Source organism: Amphiura filiformis, chromosome 17, assembly GCF_039555335.1.
Source record: "Amphiura filiformis chromosome 17, Afil_fr2py, whole genome shotgun sequence".
In the NCBI taxonomy this organism is placed as follows: domain Eukaryota; kingdom Metazoa; phylum Echinodermata; class Ophiuroidea; order Amphilepidida; family Amphiuridae; genus Amphiura; species Amphiura filiformis.
Genome location: NC_092644.1, coordinates 54,517,155 through 54,544,754, shown reverse-complemented (window position 1 = coordinate 54,544,754; position 27,600 = coordinate 54,517,155). Strand labels below are relative to the sequence as shown.

The following is a 27,600-nucleotide window of genomic DNA, read 5'->3' as shown; positions in this document are numbered from 1 at the left end:
ATTTTTTCCGGATTTTTTATTTCACATGATAAGTAGACATATTTTCTTACGTATAAGGTAATAATATATTTTTTCTGGAGGTAAAGCCCTTCAACACTTTGTTTAACCTTAATACTATCCAGTAAAATTACAAATAACATAACATAACACGCCTTAACCATACTTGACAAAGTAATAGAAAGCTTTATAGCATCCATGAAGAAAATAATTAATGGGGGATGTTGCAAACTGGGCTAATGTTACAATTCAAAACATACTCAAAGCTACAGGTCATACTGGAAGATGGAAGTTTTTTGAAGGTTCCAAAAATTACTAATAATTGATCTACTGATAATTAAATTAATATTCCAAGAATTACCAATAATTGGCCATTTGATAATTAAATTAATATTCCAGAAGTTATCAATAATTGGTCATTTGATAATTAAATTAATGTCTCAGATTTATGTCAATTGTTTTATTTGTATGTGTTGCTACTATATGTGCTTGATTTGTTTTTCATGAGTTTCTTTGGTCTGTTGCTTGCATTTGTTTTCTTGCTAACTGTCATTTATTTTCCCATATATCTTTGTCATTATAATTCATGTCTCTTAATCATGTCTGCTTGTTGATTTGCATTTGTTTCATGATGTTGTCTTTTGTTTTTCAGCATCTCTGTTTGTTTTCCCACTCTGTAAAATGACGTACTGTAACATTTTACAAGATAAAATGTTTGCTACAGTTATGTTTACTTTGTCAGTTTCCAATACTGGCATGTGTTCCTAGGAAATGTGTTGTTTTAGTTGATCAAATTGTTTTCATTTCTGTACTCGTTTATCCTTTCTTCCTTACCATTTTTGTCTTTTAGTTGATGTAACAACTACTTGTTCTGTGTTTATTTCCGTCTATGTTCAAGCATTTGTCATTACTTTACACCAAGACATATTTTTGTTGCATAGTTTCATTTAATGCATAGTTTATAGTTTTGATTTTTATTCATATTTTCAAATTGTTCAAAACAATTAGATATGTTGTAACTCAAGGCTACCAATAATATATTTATATGAAGCATAAAGCATTCATAACACTAATACCAACCTTGTTAATAAATGGGTATTGCAGTCCATCCCAATACTGTTACAAAAATGTAAACAAATTCAATGTAAAAAAGGATAATTTTGTGATGCTACTTTTTGATGTCTGTAAACATAGTGGATTATACAGAGCACAGTTCATTTCATAATTTATTTGATAATTTGACACAATCCTCAAAGTTTCAAAAAACTTTCATGCACTCTAGTCATTCTGTTTCAATGGCAAATCAAGTTAAATTTAATTCACACTTCATCAATATTTTGGCATATATTGCAATTTTATATACTGCAGATGTGATCAATATGTTGTACTGTTTGTGATACATTGTGATCAGTGCATTTTGATTTCAAGCATTGCAAATTTTTCATATTGGATTATTCCATTTGAAGCACATGCACTCTATGGAAAACATTACTTTAATCTTTCACACAGGGAGTGTAGACTTCAAATGTAGTCACTTAATAACTCAATTTGAAATTCATACTCCCTGTGTGAAAGATAAACAGCAAATCTTCTGTAGGGGTGTATGGGTTTCAAATAGAATAGCCCATTGGTTGCACTTATTTTAATTCAGTCATTTGGTCAAGATCAATATTTTATATATTTTTTCGTACATATTGTTTGCTTGCTTTATGTTATGATGGTTGCTGTTTATTTGCCTATTTTGCTTGTCTTTGTCTTTGATCTAAACATATATTGAATAATATCAGATTTATATATGAATTGAACTTTGGTTGTAAAGTGTTAAGCACAGTTTATTTATATTTATTTTATATGGATTTAAAGATTTTGGTATGAATATTCTTATGGAATGTGTAGATATGGCACAGTATTCAGAAAAATAGACATTAAATTTGCAATAAATCTCAATATTCTAAATTTATCTGTCAGGGCTTGTGATTTCTATCATGATTTAAAGGAATTAAAATGATTTTGGTACCTTCTAAATGACAATATCGGCTACTAATTTAAAGATTCAAATTAACAGGCTGCTTAGTATTAGTCTAATAATTGGGAAAATGCACATACGGTAATCAGCTGGATATTTGGAAATACTAGTTACTAATATCATATTTATTCCATTTTATAGCATTATGATCCATAATTATTCTAACTATGTACTAACAAGTTTAATTTAATCATGTACAGGTAATAAGTATTATAATCAATCAATCAATCAATCAGTCTTTATTTCATTCAAAATACAACAATACAATAACAGCTAAACAACACATTTGAATGAGGAGATGCTCAGAAGGCCAAAAAGGCCTGAACAAGCACCCCCTTAACCTTAACCTACGTTTCTTAATTTGTCTAATAAAATACAATTACATACATACAAACACACCCCCCCACCCTCTTTCATACATTCATGTAGAACGAACTAAGCAGGAAAAAAATGATGAATTTTGTGAATATAGTATAGAAGCTAAGAGATCGGTTAATTTTAATCGATTTTTTGTTTTAAAAGGGAGAAAAATAAAACTAAGTAAATCAAAACTAAGAGGTATTAAGTGTACATTCCCATAAGGTTTGTTTTAATTTGGGATCTAAAGAGTTTTACTGATGTAGCCGTTTTGGCGCATCTGTCGATCAAATGCCATTTTCTTGGCCCGGCGGTTCTTATTGTTTTGTTAGCAAACTCTGTTTTTGTAAGACAGATCTTGTAATCTTCAGCGTTTCTTGTGTGATACCTGAGGTGATTCCTCTGCTCAACGAAATAACTATTGAAGGCCTTTGGTAACAGATTGGTATTATACTTGTACATGAAAGTGCTTAGTTCGAGATCATAACTATCATAAACATTAAGCAAATTGTAATTCTTGAAAATAGGAGCTGAGTGACTTAAAAAGTGACTATTCGATATCATTCTAAGGGCTTTTTTTTTGAAGTTTGAAAATCTTTTCCAAATATTTTTGACAAGTATTTCCCCATGCTAAGATACCGTAGTTTATGTAAGGAAGTATTAAAGTACAATATAGTGAATACATTATTCGTTCGGGAACAAAATGTTTCAGTTGGTTTATTACACCAACACCTCTAGATATATTCTTTGAGATGTTGGTAATATGAAATTTCCAAGTTAGATTCTCATCAATTGTCACTCCAAGAAATTTGGTCTTATTCAACCTTTCCAGGATTACATTATCTAATATAATATTATTAGTAACATTGTACAATACGCGTGATGTTTTGTGATTTGTACCAAGCACCATATAATTAGTCTTGCTTGCATTCACTGATAGCTTATTAGCCTTAAACCAATTATTAACTTCTTTTAATTCATTGTTGATAAGATCGTATTTGGACACAATGTCCTTATGTGAATAAGTTATAGTAGTATCATCGGCAAACAAGACAAATTTTAGAATGGTGGAAGTATTTATGATATCATTAACATACAAAATGAACAATAATGGGCCTAGGATGGAGCCTTGAGGTACTCCACATATTATATCTTTATATTCAGATTTACAAGAATTGTAATACACATACTGTTTTCTATTATGTAAATAATCTTTAAACCATTTTAAAACGTTTCCTCTAAAACCATAATGTTCCAGTTTATGTAATAAAATACTATGGTCGATAGTGTCAAAGGCTTTCGACAAATCTAAGAAAATCCCAACAGTTGTCTCATTGTTTTCGACAGCATTACTAATTTTGTCAATAAATTCCAAGATAGCCATATAGGTAGAATGTTTAGATCTAAAGCCAAATTGCTTATCATTTAGAATTTCATATTTATCAATGTAATGTATGCATCTGTTGAATACAAGCCTTTCAAGTATTTTTGAAAAGCATGGCAGGACAGAAACTGGACGATAGTTGGAGAAAACTTCTGGATTTTCTTTCTTATAAATGGGAATTACCTTTGCGATCTTTAACTCATTTGGTACTACACCAGCAGTAATAGACAGGTTGAATATGATAGTTAACGGAGTCGATATTTCCTTTGCAATCCTTTTTACCACGTAATTACCAATAGTATCGTGACCAGCACTCTTGTTTTGATTAAATTTATGTATTATTTTTATAACGTCTTCATTAACAATAATATAAATGCATTGTGAATATCAACAAGTACTGGTTTCTCTAGCAGACAATAAATGTGTGATATTTGAATTTTTATAGGATCACTTGAAAAATCATTAAAAAAAGATACAGAAAAATATACACCAGGCACAAAAAGAAACTTGTCAGTTATATTCATCCTTGCTGTTCAATAACTTAATAATTTTGGATTATTCTGAAATATACATTTTGTTCATTGGACTTTTCTTTCTCATTTGACACCCTGTTCGTGAACATTGAGCAGGAATTGACCAAGATATGCGCCTCCAAACTCTCAAACCCCAAAATGAAAAGTTGCGATTTTAACGATTCAATTATGCCTGTTACACTGTGTGCTTTATTGATTGGCCGGTGGTGCTTGTGTGCAATACAACGACGCGTTCCCATTGAAAATCGTTGAAAATGCAACTTTTGATTTTGGGGTTTGAGGCTTTGGAGGCGCATATTGGTCAATTCTTGTTCGTTTTTCACGAACAGGGCGTCAAATGAGAAAGCAAAGTCCAATTAACAAAATGTATATTTCAGAATAATCCAAGATTATTAGCAAGGATGAATATAACTGACGAGTTTCTTTTTGTGCCTGGTGTATACATATAATTGACACATTTCAGTGCCATGTTTACTTCTAAACCATTAACCATATTGATTATTTTACACCCTGTATGTGATTATTAATTTATGTTAATTTATTGTCATTTCCATAGCAACAAGAGGTTCCTGTAGCAGAAGAAGTAGGCAAGGAATGTGTGATGGCGCTGTATGATTACACTGAGAAGAGCCCTCGTGAGGTGTCCATGAAGAAGGGAGATATCCTGGTGTTGCTCAATAGCTCAAATAAGGTCAGTATTACCCACATAAACATATGGCTGATATGTACACATACGTACATACAAACTTATTTCAAACATACACACACAAACTTATGTTTCATGTGTGTAGAATTTCTGTAATATCACTGTTACAAGTAACATAGTGCATGTTAAGTGCATGTTATTCTTTTAGAAAAATAAAAAATATTTCTTCCACAAAAAACAAATCCATTTGATCCAAAATATTTTGATGCAGTTAAAATATTACTGAAATACAACTCAGCAAATCTGTATATGACAGAGCAAAATGACGCAACTATACTCTGTATACCTTCCTCGAGTCAGTAATTTAGATATTTGTTTTTTTAATTGTATCTCTATATTTAATGGTGAGAAATATGTAAAAGTATATATTTTCAGAAAGGAAATGATGCAAGGAATCCATCTAGCATAATAGATTCCTGCAAAAATTCTCAAGATTTGATTTTACTTTACTGACTAGGGGAAGGTATACGGACTATAGCATATATCTTTATTGAGCTTATTCATCTTATATCACACTTCACAATATGTTATATCTCATGCCTCTATTACCATGACTACTGGGTCACATTTCTTTACCCTAAACTATGATTAAAACAATTACAATTTACAACAAATCAGATAGCATAGTAGTGTAATCCCATTGTGAGTCTAATCCAATTACCATCCTAATGTTAAAGTTTCAAACTGTTTTACCTTCCACAGGATTGGTGGAAAGTTGAGGTCAACGATCGTCAAGGTTTCGTACCTGCAGCCTATGTCAAGAAGATCGACCCCTCACAATCAGCTTCTCAAGCTAGTCTTGCTGAAGAGGCCGGTAGCATCAAGAGGCGTCAAGAATCTGTGGAACAACAGTACGATGACCTGCTCAACAGATCCAAGGAGCGCAAAGAGAAACTGGAGGATTCATGCAAGCGCCACATGCTGATGAGAGAGGCTAATGCCCTCATGCAATGGATCAAAGATAAGGTAATTGCTTTGGGGGTGGGGTTCTGTCTGAAAGAAAAAAACCCACATAAAACCAGTATGATAAAAGTAGTACAAGGTTTATATACTGATGATGAGAGAACCTAATTACTCTCATGCAATGAATCAAAGATAAGGCAAAAAAAAAATTGCCCTTCCAAGACAAAAATTTGGAGGGTCGGTAGGTCAATTTTTTTTTTCATGGGCTCTTCCTCGATTTTTCCTCCATTTTGAAAAGGCTAGTATTGACAAATGCTTGATCATTTTATGGTAAAAAAATTGTGTATTTTTGGACTGGATTCAAGTGAAAATACTTCTTGTTTTTAATCAAATAAACATTTAATAAATAAAATGAGAGAATAACAAATGTAAAATGTCCTTGATACTGTCCAAATTTAAAGTTTCTTCTAAAAAAGTTATTGGGAAAAAAAACCTGACCCAAGAGGGCAACCAAACATAATTTTTTTGGCCTAAGGTAACTACTTTGTGGGTTCTGTCTGAAAGAAAGAAAAACACACAAAAGCAGTATGGTAAAATTGGTACAAGTTTATATACTGATGAGAGAACCCGATTGCTCTCATGCAATGGATCAAGGATAAGGTAACTACTTTGTGTTTTGTCTGAAAGGAAACAAAAAGCACTTACAGGAATGGTGGTCTGACATGCTATTTCCACTTTGGTTGAATGAACTTGACTCTCTACTCACTACCTATGGAGTTTTATCCCAGGTATTTGACATGAGAGCCAGCGATATACATTTGAAGGTCTCATAGAATACTTTGTGAATAATAAGTGAGTTATCCACATTTTAACCCACATTTTGGCTTAAGAAGTCCATACAAAATATCTTCAACCCGTATAATATTTCACATGGTCAACAATAATTTATACTCTAAATGTTTTGTCTTTGATGTTGTATTCCAGGAGCCCATTGCATCATCCAGTGAAGTTGGTGAGGAACTGGAACAAGTGGAAGCTTTGCAAAAGAGATTTGACAACTTTAAGAAGGATTTGAATGCCAATGAAGGACGTCTGGATGAGATCAATGAGATCGCCAAGGCTCTGGATGTAGAGAACAATCCAGATGCTGCTGCTGTCAAACAACGTGTACAGGTGAGCTTGTGGTTGATTGGATAGATGGATGGAGACCTCTGAAGCTGTCAGGATGCAGTGTTGTAAAAATACAGAAATTAGGTTTAGAAACACTTTGGTTCTTGTCGTCTGATTGGGCTATTCCAGTTGAAATACACTCTCTATGGAAGACATACCTTAATTTTCAACACAGGGAGCATGAATTTCAATTTGGGTTACCTGAATGGCTGATTCCATTACAGTCAAATGACAAAGAATCTATTACTCTTGTCTTCTGTGATATTTAAACAAATTGGCAAAAAGCCCAGGCAATATTATTTTGATACATGAAATGTGAAAAAATTATGGAATGACTAATAGTATCAAAGGTATATTTTAAAACTGGTCAACAACTCTCACTTTTTGAACCAAATATATCAGAGAAACCATTCTCCGTCATCAGAGGTGTAATGCTGTTGGTAGACTGACTGATTTATCCAGCACTGGTTCATTTTCAGTTTGTCATTTTGATACAGGATCATTGTAACATTGAAATTTATTCAGGGAATGGATTTGGTAACTTAAAATTGAAACAAATTTGCTTGCATCATTTACAGGAACTGAACGAGCGATGGAATGCCCTCAACAACTTGTCTCAAGACCGTCAACAGCTCTTGGACACCTCTCACGAAGTACAGCGATTCTTTCGTGATGCAGACGAGACCAAGGACTGGATTGACGACAAGAACAAAGCACTGAACACCGACAACTATGGCCATGACTTGCACAGTGTCCAGGCTCTGCAGCGTAAGCACCAGGGATTGGAGAGAGATCTGAATGCTTTGGGCAAACAGGTCCAACACCTGGATGAGACTGCTGAGCGTCTCACAGAGACTCATCCTGATCAGGCAGAACCTATTGCTGCCAAACGAGCAGAAATTGATGAAGCATGGAACAGTCTGCAGGGCAGGGTAAATACTCTCTCACTCTCCATATTTATATGTCTCTGTCTCATTGTTTCTCTTGTCTATCTCTCTCTCTCTTGGTCTTTCTATCTGTGTATCTATTCTCTTGTGTCTCGTTTGCTTTGTCTTTCCCTTTATTGCTTCCATCTCCATCTCACCACTTTTGTTTTTTGTCTATATTTCTCTCTCTTCTTCTCTCCTTCTGCATCATTTCTTGCCCCACCCTTCTCTTGATACAACCTTGGGCTTTACTTGTCACCTGTTTCCTTTGTATAGCTTGGCTTTGTTTCTTAGTCTCTATGTCACCATTTCAAATCTCTGAAGAGCTGTGTAACTGGTATTTTACAATTTTCTTCCGCAGGCCAATGACCGCAAAAACAAACTGATGGACTCCTACGATCTGCAGCGCTTCCTGAGCGATTTCCGTGATCTGATGGCCTGGATCAACGGCATGAAGACTTTGGTGTGCAGTGATGAATTGGCTAAAGATGTAACTGGAGCTGAAGCATTGCTTGAACGTCACCAGGTATGATGTTATAGCTTGTTATGTTAATATGGCGCAGGTGGGGTAGTCCATGAACTTTGAAAGTGGATGGGAAAGGTTCAAGAGGAAAACCAAAAAAAATTGGAATATCCTTGCCCAGGTTGTCGATATTCACAAATTTAGTTTTATATAGTTGAATTGCTCAAATTGATAAAAAGGAGCTGACAATGTGTACTTGAAAATGAAGCAAAATTTTGATCGCACCTTTATGAGGATGTGGATTAATCACTTCAAATGAGCCTATATTTAATTTATGAACTCTATAATTATTCTGAAGTTTTCTTGTTGCGAGCTATAATAATGATGCACATGCCACAAGCATAATCTGACATTGTTACTGACCCCATTCCATCCCTCCCACCCTCCAACAGGAACTGAAGGCTGAGATTGAGAACCGTGCTGGCAGCTTCCAGGCATTTGAAGCTTTTGGCAAGCAGCTGTTGCAGAGTGACCACTACGCTAGCCCTGATATCCAAGATAAGCTGGATGAACTTGCACGAGAGAGGGAAGGTCTTGACAAGTAAGTCTCTTTGATTTGGTTCCTCCCTGAATGTTTATTTTTAGAGAACCAACACCAATGATTGTTATTTGTGACACAATCTGATCCAACAAAGGTTTTCACTATGAACCTAAATGGTATCATTGCCAAAGACATAGTTCATTAGCCTCTAGTCAAAGGTCAAACATAGTGGGGTTAAAGAACTGTGTCCTGACAGATAAGCAGTGTTGAGATCCTAGTGTTAGGAAAACAAAATCTTTTGATATGTCAATAATTACAGGGTGACCCATGTGTTTTATTATAGGAAAATAAGTTCATTTGTGTTCATCATAGAACTTTCTCACCATGTACACAGCGTAGGATGCAGACACGAATGTGTGTTATTGCACAAACATGATTGGTCAGTTCTGAAAATGTTGTAGCTGCGCCCTACACCCTTGTGTTGCTACCTGCAAAGTGTCTGGTGTAACGAGAGTTCCATGATGAACACAAATTTAGCAATTTTCATATGGTATTCATATTTTGTTGTTCATATTTCTGGGAGAGAAACTTTCATCATTTTGCATTCATTTCATGAGTACTGGTATTGGGCCAATTTGAAACAAGGATGATTCACTCTACCATTATTTTACAGGGACTGGAATGATCGTCGCATCAAACTGGATCAGTGCTTGGAACTGCAACTGTTCCTTCGTGACTGCGAGCAAGCCGAAGCCTGGATGGCATCCCGTGAAGCCTTCCTTGCTAGTGAGGACATCACCGGCTCTCTGGATGGTGTGGAGGCTCTCATCAAGAAACATGAAGACTTTGACAAAGCTATCGCAGCCCAAGAGCAGAAGATCAATGCTCTCAATTCTTTTGCTGAGCAACTTATAAACGCTGACCATTATGATGGTCCAGCCATTGGAGACAAGAGAGACCAAGTTCTTGAACGGTAAGATATCATAGCTCATCTTTGTGACAGAGATGCATTTCTGTAACATATACGATGAATTGCAAGTTATTTATCATATCCTGAGTTCAAACACATTGTAACTGTAATATCTAAATCGTCTAAAAGACTTATGATTTGTTTGGGATAGATGTGTTTAGTCCTTGTGATGCGTCATAAGCGTTAATGAAATGCACCCCAGTTGGATTGTTATTAATAATTCATTATTTTGCAGTTTGTATAACACATTTCCAATAGTGAAGATATTAACTTCAAAACCAATTCTACTAAGACTTGCGATGCATAATAAAGACATTATGACACAGGCAAATAAAAGTCACAATATGGTATAATTTCATGATTGATGCACATAAAACAATACCATTGAGAGCTACAAGGTGGGCCAAGGTGTGATCTTTTGATACCTACCAATGATGGTGGTATAATATAATATAATATTGCATTTATTACATGTGCTTCATTGTATTGCCACTCTGCAGATGGGAACAACTCAAGCATGCACTCATTGAGAAGCGCTCTAAGCTTGGTGAGTCCCACACCTTACAGCAGTTCAGTCGTGATGCCGATGAGGTTGAAGCCTGGATCACAGAGAAGCTGCAGGTAGCAACAGATGAGTCTTACCTGGATCCCAGCAACATCCAGAGCAAACATCAGAAGCACCAGGCCTTTGAGGCTGAGATTGCTGCCAATGCTGAGAGAATCCAGGCTGTTATGGCTGTAGGACAGAGTAAGTGTGGTTGGGGTCTCATTTTCTCATAGACTTAGCAGGCATTTGAGCACTATTTAAAACTGAAATTCAGGGCTAATGAATTTCTTCATTATTTAATCCAACGACAACATCAACATCAGACTATGATGTAACGGACAAAAGCAAGTCTTCCACACACTTATGCTCTTATGCTTTAACCTAAGCACTTTGAGTAGGGTTGGTCAGAGGTAACCTGTGTGAAGTGAAGGCACCCAGCCTGTGATAATTTGTGGGGTTAAGGTTAATGGTATATTTACAAGGAACATAACAGAAAACAATTCTTAAGAACATAAATGGAAGGTGTAACAAGATCATGACATATGAAAAGATAGAGATTTAATAAATAAAATATTATTACTAGTAGTAGATAAAGACTGGAGTGTTAAAGCAGTTGTTCAAGCCATTGTATGAAAAGTTGCATGCTACCAATCCCAATTCATTATTAACCTTGCAAAATTGTTCTTCCTCGTTGCCCATACAGGATTGATTGATAACCACCAGTGTGTAGGCAGTGAGGAGCCTGTACAAAGCCGTATTGTTGGCATTGGAGAGCAATGGGAGAACTTGGTAACAGCATCAACCGAGAAATCACTTAAACTCAGAGAGGCCAACAAAAAAGCCTCTTTCCACATCTATGTCAAGGATATCGAATTCTGGCTCAGTGAGGTAAGCTTTTTGATTTATGAATGAAATACATTGTAATTTTCGTAATTTCTTTAAATAGAAAGAACCTTAAACTACTCCATTCCCCTTAATCTTCAAAATGGAAATGACATTATTTAAGAGAACAGAAACAAATTACATGCTTTGTTGAAGGAAGAAGTGACAATTTTGTTATCCTTCATACATGTAAGAGAGATTTTATGTAATTTTTAAACTGGTTTTAAAAGACATAAAGGATAAACTTATAAACTTCATTCTGTTAACTTTGAAATCCAGTCGTGTATTCAATATTGTAACATATATCTTGTCACAGAGTAATATAATTATGAGCAAATATTAACAGTGATTTTGTTTGCCTCACCAGATTGAGACTGCTTTATCTTCAGAGGATGTTGGTCGTGATCTGACCTCCGTTCAGAACTTGCTGAAGAAACAACAACTGATTGAGGATGATATTAATGCCCATGAGGTAAGAAACACAAACAAACAAACAACAAAACTGGCACTGAATTGACCATTTTGCTATATTCAAAAGTCTTTGCAAAATGAAACCTAAACTATGCAGGGTTTGCAGATGAAAAAAAAACATGGTTTAACCGTGGTTTTTACTGCTTGGCAAAAACAGTTTTTGCCGGCAAAAATGGCAAAAAACTAAATAAGTGATAAATAGTTCACTTTTTTCATCTCAAAACAAGTTATTAAGTTACAAAAATAATTTCCTGTGTACATGTGTATCAGAGTTTGTAATTAAAGTAACATATTAAGAAATTAAAGGCATGGGTATTCATTGCTCTCTAATGTATTTAACTGAAATGTGGCATATAAAATTCAAAACTTTTTCATTTTAAGGACTGATTGAGACAAATAACATGTTGAATAAGTCATTTAAAGTTGTGTGTTACTGTTTATGAGCTTTCTGTGTTACATTTTAATATTTGGCTGACTATATCATATATGTGCCTTTTGCCAGTCTGCCATTTTTGCCGGTTTAAACCAGGCAAAAACAGGTTTATGTCAGTTTTTGCCACTTTGCCGGCAAAAACCGAACCCTTAAACTACATCATCGTCGATGTGCACATCGTTACTGCGTATGCTCGTCCAATTCAACATACGCAGTTATGATACGATGACGTAGTCTCAGTTTCTTTGCAAAAGATTCTGTGATATTCTACTTAATAGGATCGTAATTTTTTTGCTATCACTTCATGCTATCTTTGGAAGCTTATGATTTTCATTTCATTCCTTTTGTTGTCTCTTAAAGGATCGTATCAAGGATTTGAATGAACAAGCAGATGCCATCATGGCTGATGAGAAGTTTGTGTCAGAGACTGTTGGTGAGAAGAAGACTGTTATCAATGAGCGATACCTGCAGTAAGTATTGAAAACCATGCAATGATAAGACCAACACCCTCAGTCAGTCAATGGTCAGGTTGACGACTAAGAAACTTCTATTCTATGTTTGAACTTTCCCTAACAATCTGGGGAACTGATTCTTAGCAGTTGTGTCCAACTTACAGTTTGATTGTGTTTATTTTTGTATGAGATATTTTTTGAACATTCAGCATGTGCTTTTGTCACAACAGTATGGTAGATCACGGGTGCATCGAAATTTGATCTATGGTGTGCAAACAAAGTTGCCGCAAATATTTTCATGAGTCCAGCATATTTGATGATCTATTTTAGAATGGTGGTTGAAACACCGCCCTGTCAATAAAGGGTAGTTACTTGTTGGTATAATAATTGATTATGTGATTATTTGCTTCCAGTGTGGTTGAATTGTCAAGGACTCGTCGTGTCAAGTTGGATGAGTCCCACCGTGTGCACAAGTTCTTCCGTGATATTGACGATGAGGAATCATGGATCAAGTAAGTACCACTACCTGAACTAACTTATGAGAGCAAAGTGGGGATTTGAAAGAGCATGTACTTTAGCTTTCATTCATGCCACATGGAATTTCCTTGTTGTTTGAGAAAGGTCAGGAGTTTGAATTAATGCGATTCTGATGATTCCTAAAATGAAACCCAAGTTTATTATTCAAGAATGTTCAAAATAATGCACCGTTTGATGAAATAGTATCATAAAATGATCTATGTGTATCAAACCTTCACCATGAAAGGTAAACATGATTCAGGATGGTTCCCACACCTATTTGAGAACAGGTGGATCATATAGCATGTCCATTTGTGTGGGAAAGAAATGTCTCAAAGCAAGTACTTGTATTCTTTGTAGGGAGAAGACCTTATTGACCAGTTCTGATGATTACGGCCGTGAGTTGACCGGTGTACAAAACCTGCGCAAGAAGCATAAGAGATTGGAAGCTGAGATTACTAGCCATGAGCCAGCCATAACTGTAAGTATCTTTACAATAGCTGAGGTGAATTCACACTGTCATATATAACCTAACCCTTCATACAGGGATGTAAATCTTCAGGAAATTTCCTGATTTCAGGAAATTATGCTTAGATCTTCCCTGTACAAAGTATAGGGAGATGTTGAAGCAGTTTCAGGAAATTATGTCAGTACTTGTTTTCATCCTTGTTAATAAATCTAATTATATTGCCTTTTTAGTGACAACGGTATAAGTCAAGTTCATATCTTGAGCAAAACCTAATGGAATCATAATTTTCTATTTTGTAATAAACAAAATTGTTATAAACTTCTTCTCACCTGTAGGCTGTACAAGCAGAGGGTGAACAAGTCATGGCTGAATGCGAACCAAATCGTGAAGAAGTACAACAGCGCCTGGAGCAACTGGATGTCAACTGGACTGCGCTAAAACGCCTTGCTGAAGAGCGTGGCCACAAGTTGGAGGAATCTCTGTCCTACCATGAGTTCTTGTTCAGTGTGGAAGAGGAAGAGGCTTGGTTTAATGAGAAGATTACATTGTTGAGTAGTGAGGACTATGGAGATACCTTGGCAGCTGTGCAGGTACGTTATATTGGCTTTCATTGAAGGCAAGGCTCAAACTACATGAGGCTAAGAGCGATTTGCCACAAATTTCACAAAATAGCCACTGTGAAAAATATTTGTCAATGGCAAACAATGCATAAGAGAGTTACTTTTCATAGATTTTGGTCGAAATGGCCCTCGTAATCACAAAAGTATTTTCAGACTTCTCTTTCCATTGTGTATTTAGAATTGGATTTAAATGAACCATGAGAGAACCCTATACTTCGTTAAACAGCCGGTCCTGTGTACAGGGAGCCATACTTGTATGTATGTCGCAGTCAGTTTCAGAAACAGTGAAATGATCTTCGTCATGGACCCCAATGGAAATAAGCCTTCTTTTGATAATGATAATGATGATCATTTGTAATGCCTTAGTTTATTCATGGTTGCTGTTAAGGGCTGGGGTATGAGCGTTTGGACAGTATTTATTTTGGGACATCAGAGCACATCAGACATATCAATTGCATTCTGAATACGAAGAATGTCATTCTGATATCAAATAATTTTGATTTTTGAAATTCGCAATTTAATACACATTTTATGGCAAATCATTAAAATTGATATTTTTGATATTTAACAGTACTTGAAGTAAACTTTAGAAATCTGATGATTTATACTTAAAGTGTATGTAGGTGGGATGAAAAGCCGACGATCAATTGAAAATTTTGACCTTTTGTATTGAAGATATGGATTTTTTTCCCAAAACACCAAAAAAAAAATTAGGTCATTTTGGGAAAAAAATCCATATCTTCAATATGAAAGATCAAAATTTTCAATTGACCGTCTGCTTTTCCTCCCTGCTACATACACTTTAAGAATATAACATTAGATTTATATAATTTACCGAGGACTGTTATATATCAAAAATTTGAAAAATATCAAATTTTTATAATTTGTCATAAAATTTGTATTATATTGTGATTTTCAAAAATGAAAATTATTTGATATCAGAAAGACATGCTTCAGATTCAGAATGCAATTGATAGGTCTGAGGTGCTCTCATGTCCCACAAAAAATACTGTCGAAAGGCAATAAACGCTCATTTTAGATCCCTTAACCAATCCAAATAAACAAACAGGTAAATGGTAATGATAATGATATACCATATTTCCAACTTTTCTTGTGTCAACAGGGTCTGCAGAAGAAGCACAAGGCATTTGAGATGGACTTCACTGTGCATCGTGAGAGAGTGTCAGACATCCAGAAGAGTGGTGAGAAGCTCATTGATGAAGGCAACCACAATGGAGATGCCATTGCACAGCGTATTGAGACCTTAAACAAGAAGATCCACGATCTGGAGACGACTGCCGTGAGACGCAAGGTCAAGCTGGATGATAACTCTGCATTCCTTCAGTTCATCTGGAAGACCGACGTTGTGGAATCATGGATTGGTAAGATTTATTCAGTCTAACTTATGATACTTTATAAATAAAAACTGTGCTTCAAACTATTTTGTAACACAGGTATGAACTTTTTTTCAAAATAATTAATAATATTCCAACATTGTTATGTTTCTCTCTTTTAGGTGAAAAGGAGAGCTTGGCTCGTTCCGACGACTACGGTCGTGATTTGTCCACTGTCCAGACTCTGCTGACCAAACAAGAGACATTCGATGCCAGCCTCCAAGCCTTTGAGAAGGAGGGTATCCAGCAGATTACTGCACTCAAAGATAAGCTGATTGACTCTGAGCATGATCAGACAGATGCTATCCAACAGCGTCATGCTAACCTCATGAAGAGGTGAGTCAGTGACTGGATAAACTTGAAATACATACCACCTGAGATGTGCGTGCATCATCAATGCTCGCCAACTCACGAGGGCTCATACATATTGATGCTCTGTCAGGAGTTTACAAAACATCCAATTAGTACCCTTGCTTGATTCCTCACTGCATGCTTTAAGTATGACTATCTGCTTAAAGGAATTTTGATAATGATGCAATGCTTAATGTGGTTTTTAATGCAAGTAAACTTATGGAAGTGAACTATTATTTTATTTGGGAAGTTATTTGTAAAGGCTATATAACATCCATCATCAAATTTTGAATGTGGCAACTTTTAATACAGTTAAATGACTGACGCCACACCAAAAACAACATACAAAAACATAAATCACTTACGCTAGACACCAGCTTTGAAATATTTAGTAGCAATATTGGCATTCAAACTCTCTTTGGTTTTTCTTCACTACCTCTTCCTCTTGCATAGGTGGGAGAAGCTGTTGTCGGATTCCAACAACCGTCGTCAACGTCTGCTGCGTGCCCAGGAACAATACCGCGAGGTTGAAGATCTGTTCTTGTTGTTTGCCAAGAAGGCATCAGCCTTCAACAGCTGGTTTGAGAATGCCGAGGAGGATCTTACCGACCCAGTGCGCTGTAACTCTGTTGAAGAGATCAGGGTGAGTATTGAAACCAGTGGGTAGCATGAGAATAAGAAATACCACCATTTATAATATCACATAATACACAAATTATGATGAGCATGATAGATGTATGATTGTTGTGTGAAGTGAATGTTCAATAACAGGTTTCTCAACCAAACTGTGAGAATTGTTGTGAGTTATACAACTTATCAAAATGATAATAAGAGTCATTCGACCATGTGCTGAATTGAAGTAGATAATGGGTTTACACATCCTGCACAAGAATAAATAAGCACAATGGAGAACAATTGCTCGCTACAAGAGGTAACTGAATATATTTTGCAGGAAACCATGAATAGTTAACTAACCCAAAATGTTACAATTAAACTAGACAACATATAAACAAAATCCTGGCCTGTGCACAACCCAACTGAAAAAGTAAGGAAATGCACCGTCATAGGATTCAAACCCATAAATATCCATTTACTATTAGGCCACCAGCTTCCACTAATAAATTGTGGTCAAAACTGGGTACTAATGTACTGGGTACTCAACAGTTTAACAGACAAAATTATTAAGAAAATTTTAAGTTTATAAGGAAGTTCACAAAGTTAAGTAACCTGCATGGTATAGAAAATTTGATTTTGAATTGTACTCTGTTTGTTTCTTTATAGGCATTGAAGGAAGCCCATGATGCCTTCACTGCTTCCCTGAGCAGTGCACAGAATGATCTGAAACAACTGGCTGCATTGGACAAACAAATCAAGAGCTACAATGTCACATCCAATCCGTAAGTATCTTGATTAGACATCATAGATTGGTATTTTATGCTCTGCGTGCTAGCCATAGGCTTCAACATAAAACGTTATGAGATATTTTCTCAAAATATCAAGAGCTATCTCAAGAGCCACTGAACCAATACTAGGCTTGTTTGTACTGAATTTAATGCGTTTACTCTTCAGATATAGAGGGAATGTAGCATACAACACAGTCATACAATCACAGCTTACATATACTCAAACTTAATCCTCCTCAGTGACTGTTCAACATTACAAATGATTTTTAGAACCATCATTGGACGTGATCGAAGTGAAACTGAAAGAATAGTTTCTTAATATGTAATAGGTCTTGTTTGAAATGTGCATTAATATAATTTAATAATGCAATGTGTATTTCTTTTCTCATCCCAGGTACACCTGGTTCACCATGGAAGCCCTGGAGGAGACCTGGCGTAACCTGCAACGTATCATCAAGGAACGTGAGGTTGAACTCAACAAAGAGACAGAAAGACAAGATGAAAATGACAAGCTTAGGAAGCAGTTTGCCCAGCTGGCTAATAGCTTCCACCAATGGCTCACCGAAACAAGGTATGTATGGACGGACAGATCAGATAGGGCATTTTTCATTGGAGAAAATATGTTAAATTAAGATTTAATATGAGTTCATAGTTGGATTTTGATCAAATGCTATTGAATGGGCAGTGAGGATTGGTCGATTACTGCAAGCATTTCAAAATATTCCTGTTGTTTTATGGTTAAACACTCACTTTAATAATGATTGACTTCAACAGGTTGTACCAAACATCATGATTGCAAAGCATTATCATGGTTATTAATGCTCTTCTTCACAGATTGATCTCATTCAATTCAATAATATCTTGTAAAAATATGTGGAATACCTCAAACACTCTATCCCTTCATAACCGTAGATAGTCTTGCGCCAAATCTAACAATCAATGCAAATTCTAACACCCACAGGTACATCTTGTGCCAAATCTAATCATAAGGATCTTAAGCATAGCCTAAGAGTGTTTGGGGAAGTCCTTGAATTATCATATTGTAAATTGAAATTGGTGTGAAAACTTAAGTGTTGGATGTTGTTAATATGGTATTTTTTCGTCAACAGGTATTGTACTGTATTCACTTGATCAAACTACAAAATTAAAAGTAGAAATTTAGTTTGTTGCTACTTTGTCATTTTGGAAGAGTAAAGCATTGAACACAGTGTTTATAAAAGCAATATAAGGCCAAAAAAATATCTGCTTGTCCGCAAAACTTCTCCAGGAGATTGGGTTGATTGACTAGATCATTTTTTGATGCATGATTAGCTTAATAAAAAAGCACAACTAGGCGTGAATGGAATATTTTTCATTACTGTATCGCTTCGTATGTTAACAGTTTAGAAATGTCAAGGAACTGTTAAAACATGTTTTGTGTTATAATTTAGGGTGTCAAAATTTGGGGGGAAAATCTGGACTTTCCAAAATTAGGCCAAATAGTAAACACTTTTGTCCTGATTTTCAAAGTAAGGGTCGGCCAGTGGAGGACAAGCAAACTTCTATTTTGGCTGGAGGTATGTGACATGATCAAGAGGAATGAGTCGGATGTCACTAATATTGTTTTTGAGATATTGGCAAAAACAGTGTTCAAATTCTTTTTGTTTTTCATTGTTTTCAGCCATTGATAAATTGCTCATAACTCGGTAACCAGATGTCCGATTTTGATGGGGTTTGCATCAAAATGGAGCATTCATAAACTGCCAGAAAATGATGTAAAAAACTTCTAATTGAAAATTGCCGACATGTGACTCATTCCCTTGATCATGTCACATATTACATATTTTTTACCTAAATATTGTATTATATCACAGTGTTTGTTTTCCAGGAATATTTTTGCTTAAATCAGGCTGCTACATGAAATGAATCCACTTTATTGTGATGATATAATCTATTGGATTTCTTACTATTCTTCTATCTGTATATTCCCTGATGGCTGTTTGTGTGTGTGTTGCTCGGCACATTACGTACAAAACGTTGTTGCGCCCTCGTATCAAATGCTCGCATCCTACTTGACATGTTGTGGCTGCTAGACCTATACTGTTCTACGGGACCTACATAATCGGGTTATTAGCTCTTTTCTATATGGTTTGGTTGATTTTGTGGCCTGCTGTGTGTGTTTTGAAATGCATGTCAAAAGAAATTTCTTACACAGACACCATCGATTGGCAAATAAAATATACGATGGTATTGAGCTGATAAGTTAAATATGATGGAAAGTTGGTAGACTGTGTAAGAGACAGCATGTGATCAATTTATGTGTACACTACAGCATGTGATTTTTTGATGAATTTATGAAAGAATGTCAAAAATGTGTGACTTACATAAGTGTTGATATGAAACGATAACCGATTGATTGAATAACTAATTTTGTGTTTAAAAATTGCACCGTACTGCTGATAGGTGTATTAGAATACAAGCTCATGTGATTATTGTATCAGTTGAATAACTTTTTATCCATAGACAAAATCTATTAAACATTGTAATTGATTATTGTATTATATGATATATTGTAATAATAAATTAAAAAGTACTGTAATAGTTGGATGAAAAAGAATGGTAAAACAACACATTCGACTTTATAAAAAAAGCAATGCCAAACTGGAAGGCATTTAAAATTGATAAATATTTTAACCCGTTATATTTGCACCTACTTTGCATGTACTCGCATCACACCCAGTTTTAATTGTATATTGTAACCCTGCCTGCCTGCTTGCTTGCCATGCTTATTGTTTATATTTTGCTTGCCTTTTCCTTTCCTTTTTTGTGTTTTTCTGCAATTTGTGTATATATTTGGACATATAAATACAATAGGATTGGTGGTTCTATATTTGGTGATCCAAACTTAGAGAAGTAAGTTACCATCTGAGTCGGCCATTTTCCATGGGACAATGCCTATTTTGCTTGCAATTCTGTTTCATGTTTGATCTTTCATGAAAAACAAGTGGATTTGACTCTATTGCTTTCAAATTAATTAGTTTTATACTCCATACATATTTCCACGCATTTCATTTACCATTGCTATTATATAAGATATCAAAACTACCACTTGAATTTGGATAAATGTAAATAAACAGATTGTTACTTTCTGTTTACTGAAATTGCTTTCTGGTAAATTTAGTACACCGCCGAAGCAATGGATTGGTTCTTTGGATGGCCCAACTCAGAAGGCTAACACATGAAACCTGTTCACCACATACTTCTAATCATCAGACATTTTTCCATTAGGGTATAGGCATTCAAGTCATAATATTACAGTAGAAAATACTTCATTCTTAGACGGTATTTAGTGAGTGACTGAGTATGCAAAATTAATTGTCATGGCTCTTAGCATGATCCTATGGGATGCAGTTAATACATGACTACAATCAATCTTGACCAAGTAATCATTACAGATGCATACATTGTGTGCATCTCACAGGCCATTTACTTGGGTACTAGCTGAGTTCAACAGGTCTGCACAGCTCATCTTTTGCTAGCGCAGTCTTGTCTAAGAATGAAATGTTTCCTTTTTAGCAATCATTTATATCTTGTATAGCAAACTGAGTGTTCAATTTAGAATACCATGGGAACTGTACTTCTCATCTTTCAATAATCGATCATTTGGAATTCAAAAGGTATATGGGCAATTCCAAGCGTTGCGGAATGATGCAAACTGCCTTTGTACGAATTTCTTTTTGATGCAGCAGCCAAATATGTATTAACAGCACAAGGTGAATAGCATAATGTTAAAGTATTTTTGGTTAGTGAATGATTAAGGTAGGAGAAACTTTTCCAAACCACCCTAATTTCCTAATTTGCATATGCAAAGTTCAAGGCGTTCTTGGAATGATGCGCACGGGACCAGTATTTTTTGCACTAAAACATTTTTGACAAACTCTGTGAGTTTAGTAATCTGAGATATTAAATTTGCCACTTAATCTAAAGCATAGGATGTAAACTGACAATTGTCAGTATCGATTTAAAAAAAATTTGGGCATCGTCTCTTTATGCCAAATTTTCCGACGCTAGGTCATGTTGCGGAATGATGCAAGGAGCGTTGCGGAATGATGATGTGTGTAAAATCCCATAGAAAATGAAAAGCAGTCCATGTTTGAAAATAAAAATAAATAGAGCAATAAATTTGAGTAAATTGTGTATTATATACTTGGCTACTTATGTTAGCTGACAAATATCAATATTTATCCAAAAATATTTATCACCGATTTTTTAAAATCAGATAACTTGTGTTGCATGGTCACATTTTGAAACAAAAATTATGTCAACATTTTGCTAGTCTAAAATTCTTGGAAGTGAAATTTAGCACTGGGTGTTAGCCATAGGATGTAACATAACAACTATCACCATCTATCAAGAAATAATCATCACTGTTTTTATTTTATTGTAAATTTAAAGAAAAAATCCTTGCAATCCATGAATCCTTATGGCGTTGCGGAATGATGCAGGGGTTTTTGTGGAGTTATGTCACTTACAATGGTTCAGGCAATGCTGAAACATCAATTACTGTAAAGATAATTCTGTGCAATGCATTTCAGAAAGTTCTAACCCAAAATTGTGAATTTTTTTTTTCATATGGGCACATTATGAATTATGCATCATTCCATAGCGTTATGAATGATGCAACTTTAATTGGTCGTTACCGCCATAAATTAGACTTTTTGAAAATTATTTTTGGGTCATTGGATAGGGATGAATAAATTTGCTTTGCATTCTAGTTTCAATGAAAATCAACCTTATTTTAAAATTGCAGTGGTAATAAATGATACTTTTTGCTTGGAATGATGCTTTTAATCGTAAAATTGGTACTCAAACAATGCTGACGAAGCTACACGTTATAAAATTTGAAAATTTCTGGTGTTTATATTTTGAGCTACTTATAAACTTTATATTCACATGCATAATTTGTTTCCAAAATTTTACAGTACAGAGCAGTTGCTGTGTTTTTAGTTTTGCTGCTTTTACCAGTCAAGAATATGCAAATTTATGCAAATTAGGATGTTTTTCTAACAATGGACACCATTTCCTCCTAAAAAACTATGTTTTCAGAAAATATAGCTTTTTAGCTACAATATGAGACCAAAATCACATACTTGACTTGATTTTTAAATTTTGACAATTTGGGCGAGGTTGCTTGGAATTGACCATATCATCATCTGTATCATATAGATAGTACATTTGTAGAAGTGAGGGATTTCATTTATACATACTAGTGTTCTGCTACATGATCACTCTTGTACAAATAAGTTGTGGGGAAAATCTGATAATATAAGTATTGGATCTATGTTGTACATGTGGAGTTGCTAATTGAGTGAGTGAATATTTGAGTGAGCACAAGAGTGAGTCATGGGTGTGTGAGTGAGTAGTAGAGGACTAACATAATGTTGTGTCATGTGTGTGTGCATATGAAGAGCTTTGTTTCAAAACCCCTTACATCCACTTGCCCATTTTTGAGAACACATCAAAAAATCATCAAAAAAATCACTGATATATGGGGGTTTGCAACAAAAGCAGTTTTTGGCGTGATGCTTGGGTAGGGTGAGCATCCCACCAAAAATTGCTTTTACTGAAAAACACCTTATATCAGTGATTATTTTGATGATTTTTTGATGTGTTCTCAAAATTTGACAAGTGGATGTAAGGAGTTTTGAAACAAAGCTCTTCATATGTGCAATTGCAAAGTCGGATTGTAGGTATGTGCTTAGTAAATGCATATGAGTTAATATTATTGCATGGTGTAGGTGACAATATTGAAGTAAAGCCTAACCATATTGTTGTGAATAGAATCAATGGTTCATTTGATTACTTAAGAACTAAATAAAGACTACCATTAAGTCATTAATCTATAGACATAATCATTCAATGTAGAAATAAATCAGCATGTTTCACTCTCTTGTAGTATGCTTGCATTCAGCACTGTTTCATAATGTACATTTCCAGCCCCTCTGGAGTGTTGAACTGCATGGGATGTGCCCTGTTACTGTACACAAGACTCAACATTTTTATTGAATCAGAAAGGGTCATACTTGCATTGCATACCCTTGCATAGATACTAACTCTTAACATTTTTCTTTCATTAGGTTAACGGTTTACATACTAACATTCCTTGATTTGTTTTTACAGTCATACTACTATAATATTACCAGGTAATATTTGCTAATATTATTCTTTGACTTTCCTTTCCAGGGCTGCCATGGTTGAGGAGTCTGGAACCCTGGAAACTCAACTGGAGGCTCTCAAGGTAAATCACCAAGATTACTGAAATTAATAAACTCTGGGTTGATAAGATGAACAAATTTTAATCTTTACCCAGAGCAGCATTTATATGAGCTGCCTACTCTAGGTAAAGATTTAAATTTTTTCAAACAAGATTCTTGTAACCAGAAAGGAAGAGGGAGCAGAGTACCCCTGTGAAACTTAATATTTTCTATAAAAATTAGGACATAAAAGTGAAAAATTATTGAACATAGGAACCTATGATAGGCTAAATGTTTCATTGAAAGTGACTTACATCCACCTCCGACTAGGCAGCAATGTACTTGAATAAGCAAAAGTAATCCAGGCTCCACACAAGGGACAACCACTTTAAATGAAAAAAGTCCAGGGAAAAGTCAGGACTTCAAAAACAAATTAAATGTTTGTGGGAACTCTGTTAATTTAGTCAAGCAAATTGGATAGGATGCTAGTAAAATCTGATTGCATGAGATGGCCTAAACAAAAGTTGCTTTATTATCACAGTTATCAAAGTACAATTTTCATATGTGACACGATCTGGTCCATGGGGGCCAAAGGAGGCATTTTTAAAATGTAATTATTACATTATACATACAATAGGCTATCATTTACTGAAAACACCAACGGTCTAGCATACTTGGTTCTAAAGTTGATGTCTATTTTCTTATGTATTTTATTGTTTATTACTCCATATTTTTACCTTTTCAGTTTCAAATTTGCCACCTTCAGCCCCCATGGACCAGATTGTGTCACATATCATTATCAGCATATTATAATCAGAGTGAAATTTAGAGATCCCGGTGCCAGGATATTGAAAACCCATCAAATAAAGCTTGTACCTTTTTTTTTACCCACAGCAAAAGATATTGGAAGTACGAGCCAACAAGAGTCAATTGAAGAAGATAGAAGATCTTGGTGCCAAGATGGAGGAGAAGCTGATCTTGGACAACCGGTAAGTCTTCCTCATCACCTTCATATGTGCAGTAAATCAATTACATGAATTGTGTTTTCGTTTTGACTTACTATTCTATCACTTGTAGGCAATTTTGAATGATCTTCACTAATAATGATGGTGAATTTATATGATGCATCCTATTAAATAAATTCTATTTGCTGATTTTTCTATTTAAATAAACATTGTAATTCCATTCTTTTTCTGCAGATACACAGAACATTCAACTGTAGGCTTAGCCCAGCAATGGGATCAGCTGGATCAACTTGGTATGCGTATGCAGCATAACCTGGAACAACAAATCCAAGCCCGGTAAGTCAGCTAGTGAAATAGAATCCGTTAACGCATGTGTTGAAATCAGTGGACAGCTTAAAAATACATTGTCAAATTTTCTTTGGGGATTTGATCATGACTAATAAAGATTCATCAGCTGCAGTTTATGTAGTGCAATTGGATGAGCTCTAGACTTGGAATGCGCAGGTTTGATCCCTGTGTGGCTCTGATTTTGACAATTCAAAGTTATTATATGTCAGCCTACCCAGGCTTTCCTTCAGTTTCTTTTCTTTTTACGACCATATTTGAAGTGTGCATGACTACAAACGGGTAGTATTGACTCCCAGTGTTTCTAGAAACAAATCTGGACATTTTGGGGAACATTGAAATGATTTAAAGATAATCATTGTGCCTGTATGAATACTGACTTAATATTTCATTTATCTTGTTTAATTTCAGCAACACTACTGGTGTCAGCGAAGAATCACTCAAGGAATTCAGTATGATGTTCAAGTAAGTCTAACTTGCCTGTTTAAAATATAAGTTGAATACTCAAAAAGTTCCCTTTTCTATTTCTCAGTTAGTGTTGGTATGATCTGATAGATGATGTGTGCCAAGACTCATTTTATTGAATGAATTAGTTTTGAAGATATCAAGCCAAATAAAAAGGAGAACTTACTTTTTTTTTGAAGTATTAGGTTTGTTTTTGCAGTTTATGCTTATCTAAATTGAATATTTATCAAGAATGCAAAAACACACAAAAGAAATGTATTTTCATGTAATTTAGAACTTGAATTGTATTCTGACAACACTGTATTTAATTTAATTTCAGGCATTTCGACAAGGACAAGAGCGGCAAGCTGGATCACATCGAGTTCAAATCTTGTCTGCGTTCCCTTGGTTACGATCTACCGATGGTAGAAGAGGGAGAACCTGACCATGAATTCCAAGCCATCTTAGATGAAGTAGATCCCAATGGGTAAGTCTTGTACTGAATGGAGTAGGTGTAAGGTGTTGAGAGGGGGAGGGGTTAGTTTGACTCTTTTAAATTGGCATTCCAGCATTCAATATGAACTATGCATAACAAGTAACTAGGCTTCATGAAGGTTCTGATGAAGTTTTAGTCACACCTGACAACAGCTCAACAACCATGTTCAATCTGATAGTGCACCTGTTTATACCTTGTTGCTTGATATGAATTCTTGTAGTGAAAACCTCTACTGTAAAATATTCACTGAATATGGATCCCAGCATACATGATTGGACATGTAGGTTGAATTTGATGTGTCATATTGTTGTGATTTTGCGTAATTCCGAATAACATTTTACTCTAAACCATCCCTATATAAGCTGTGAAGTGCCTTACATGATTTGCTAAGCGTAGGTAGCAACCATGGCAACATTGACTTTGCACTGTAAAATAGAATTTAGTAATGTTGCCCTCATAGTCATAATACAAAGGAGAGCTGTTGTGGACAGTTTATAATTGGATGCTATTCGTCATGCAGAAATTATATATATGATGTGTCTACCATAATTTTCAAATTATTTTCTAAGCTTTGTAACCTTTCTGTCTTTCAGGGATGGTCATGTGTCGTTACAAGAGTACATGTCGTTCATGATTAGTAGGGAGACTGAGAATGTCAACTCAAGAGACGAAATCGAGAACGCTTTCCGGGCGCTCAGTGCGAGGGCAAACCGTATGTCAACAAACAAGAGCTGTATGCGGTAAGTTAGCGCTTAGTGTGGGGAATGTTACTGGAAAGTGTTGAAGATTTCTTTGTTTTAAAGTGCCATATACCTGGATATTTACTGAGTAACAACAAAGCAAAGACACAAGAGATGGTCATATGAAGATACAGAAATTGATCTAAACCTGCTATCATAATGTTATTTAAACACAGTAAGGCCAACAGGCAAAGTGCAAGAATAGAAAAGAAAAGCTCTGATTGGCCAATTGGATCAGGGTATAGATATTAGCATCACACATCTGTATTGCTAGTCTCCTCTAAAGCTTTAACAGGAGCCTGTGGGAGTGGCCATCACGTGGCGCTTGCATGACGCAGAGGGGGACGTGCCCCATCATGTAGGAAAATAAAGCCCAATTGAAGCCATAACAGGCACCATTTTTACACTATATTGCTTGAAACGAAAGGTTTACGGTAGCACGTCCAAAGCAGAAGCCAAAACGTTTTGTAACGACAGCGGATGTTTTTACAAAATAATTGATAATCAATTAACAATACTTTCTCGTTTGTTTTCTTTTTGCCTTCAACAGAACCTACCAATCCATTTGGCGGAGTACTGCATCCTACGAATGCAACCGTATCGCGACGCCAAAGGTCGAGAAGTACCACACGCCCTCGACTATGTCAACTTCACCGACAGAATGTTCCAGAACTAGCACCCAGCCACATGCATGTCAGCACCACGGCTATTTATATTTTCTCTCATATAACGCTCAAAAGTATTCACTGGCAAGCAGGCTATATGGCCATTGCCATGGAAACTTAGTGGTTAGTGTCACCAGACTACTTACTATATGTTATAGCTACGTGCATTATGGCTTATTAAGTCAATATATGATAGTA

At 35.3% G+C, this 27,600-nt stretch overlaps 1 protein-coding gene across 1 annotated transcript in view; it reads left to right on the top strand.

The window, feature by feature from the left end:
• LOC140138001 (spectrin alpha chain, non-erythrocytic 1-like) overlaps positions 1-27,559 on the top strand; it is an 85,334-nt gene extending 57,775 nt beyond the window's left edge. Inside the window, 27 exon segments of the mRNA XM_072159829.1 lie at positions 4,854-4,988; positions 5,706-5,969; positions 6,891-7,079; positions 7,655-8,008; positions 8,364-8,528; positions 8,918-9,066; positions 9,680-9,979; positions 10,477-10,724; positions 11,227-11,411; positions 11,773-11,877; positions 12,670-12,779; positions 13,175-13,273; positions 13,638-13,758; positions 14,082-14,336; positions 15,490-15,748; positions 15,883-16,096; positions 16,565-16,754; positions 17,393-17,508; positions 17,909-18,085; positions 23,737-23,791; positions 24,642-24,736; positions 24,947-25,048; positions 25,469-25,522; positions 25,842-25,988; positions 26,591-26,694; positions 26,697-26,737; positions 27,288-27,559. Of these exon segments, the coding sequence (XP_072015930.1) occupies positions 4,854-4,988; positions 5,706-5,969; positions 6,891-7,079; positions 7,655-8,008; positions 8,364-8,528; positions 8,918-9,066; positions 9,680-9,979; positions 10,477-10,724; positions 11,227-11,411; positions 11,773-11,877; positions 12,670-12,779; positions 13,175-13,273; positions 13,638-13,758; positions 14,082-14,336; positions 15,490-15,748; positions 15,883-16,096; positions 16,565-16,754; positions 17,393-17,508; positions 17,909-18,085; positions 23,737-23,791; positions 24,642-24,736; positions 24,947-25,048; positions 25,469-25,522; positions 25,842-25,988; positions 26,591-26,694; positions 26,697-26,737; positions 27,288-27,413 (4,359 nt within the window). The 3' untranslated portion in view covers positions 27,414-27,559.
• The last annotated feature ends 41 nt before the right edge of the window (positions 27,560-27,600 follow it).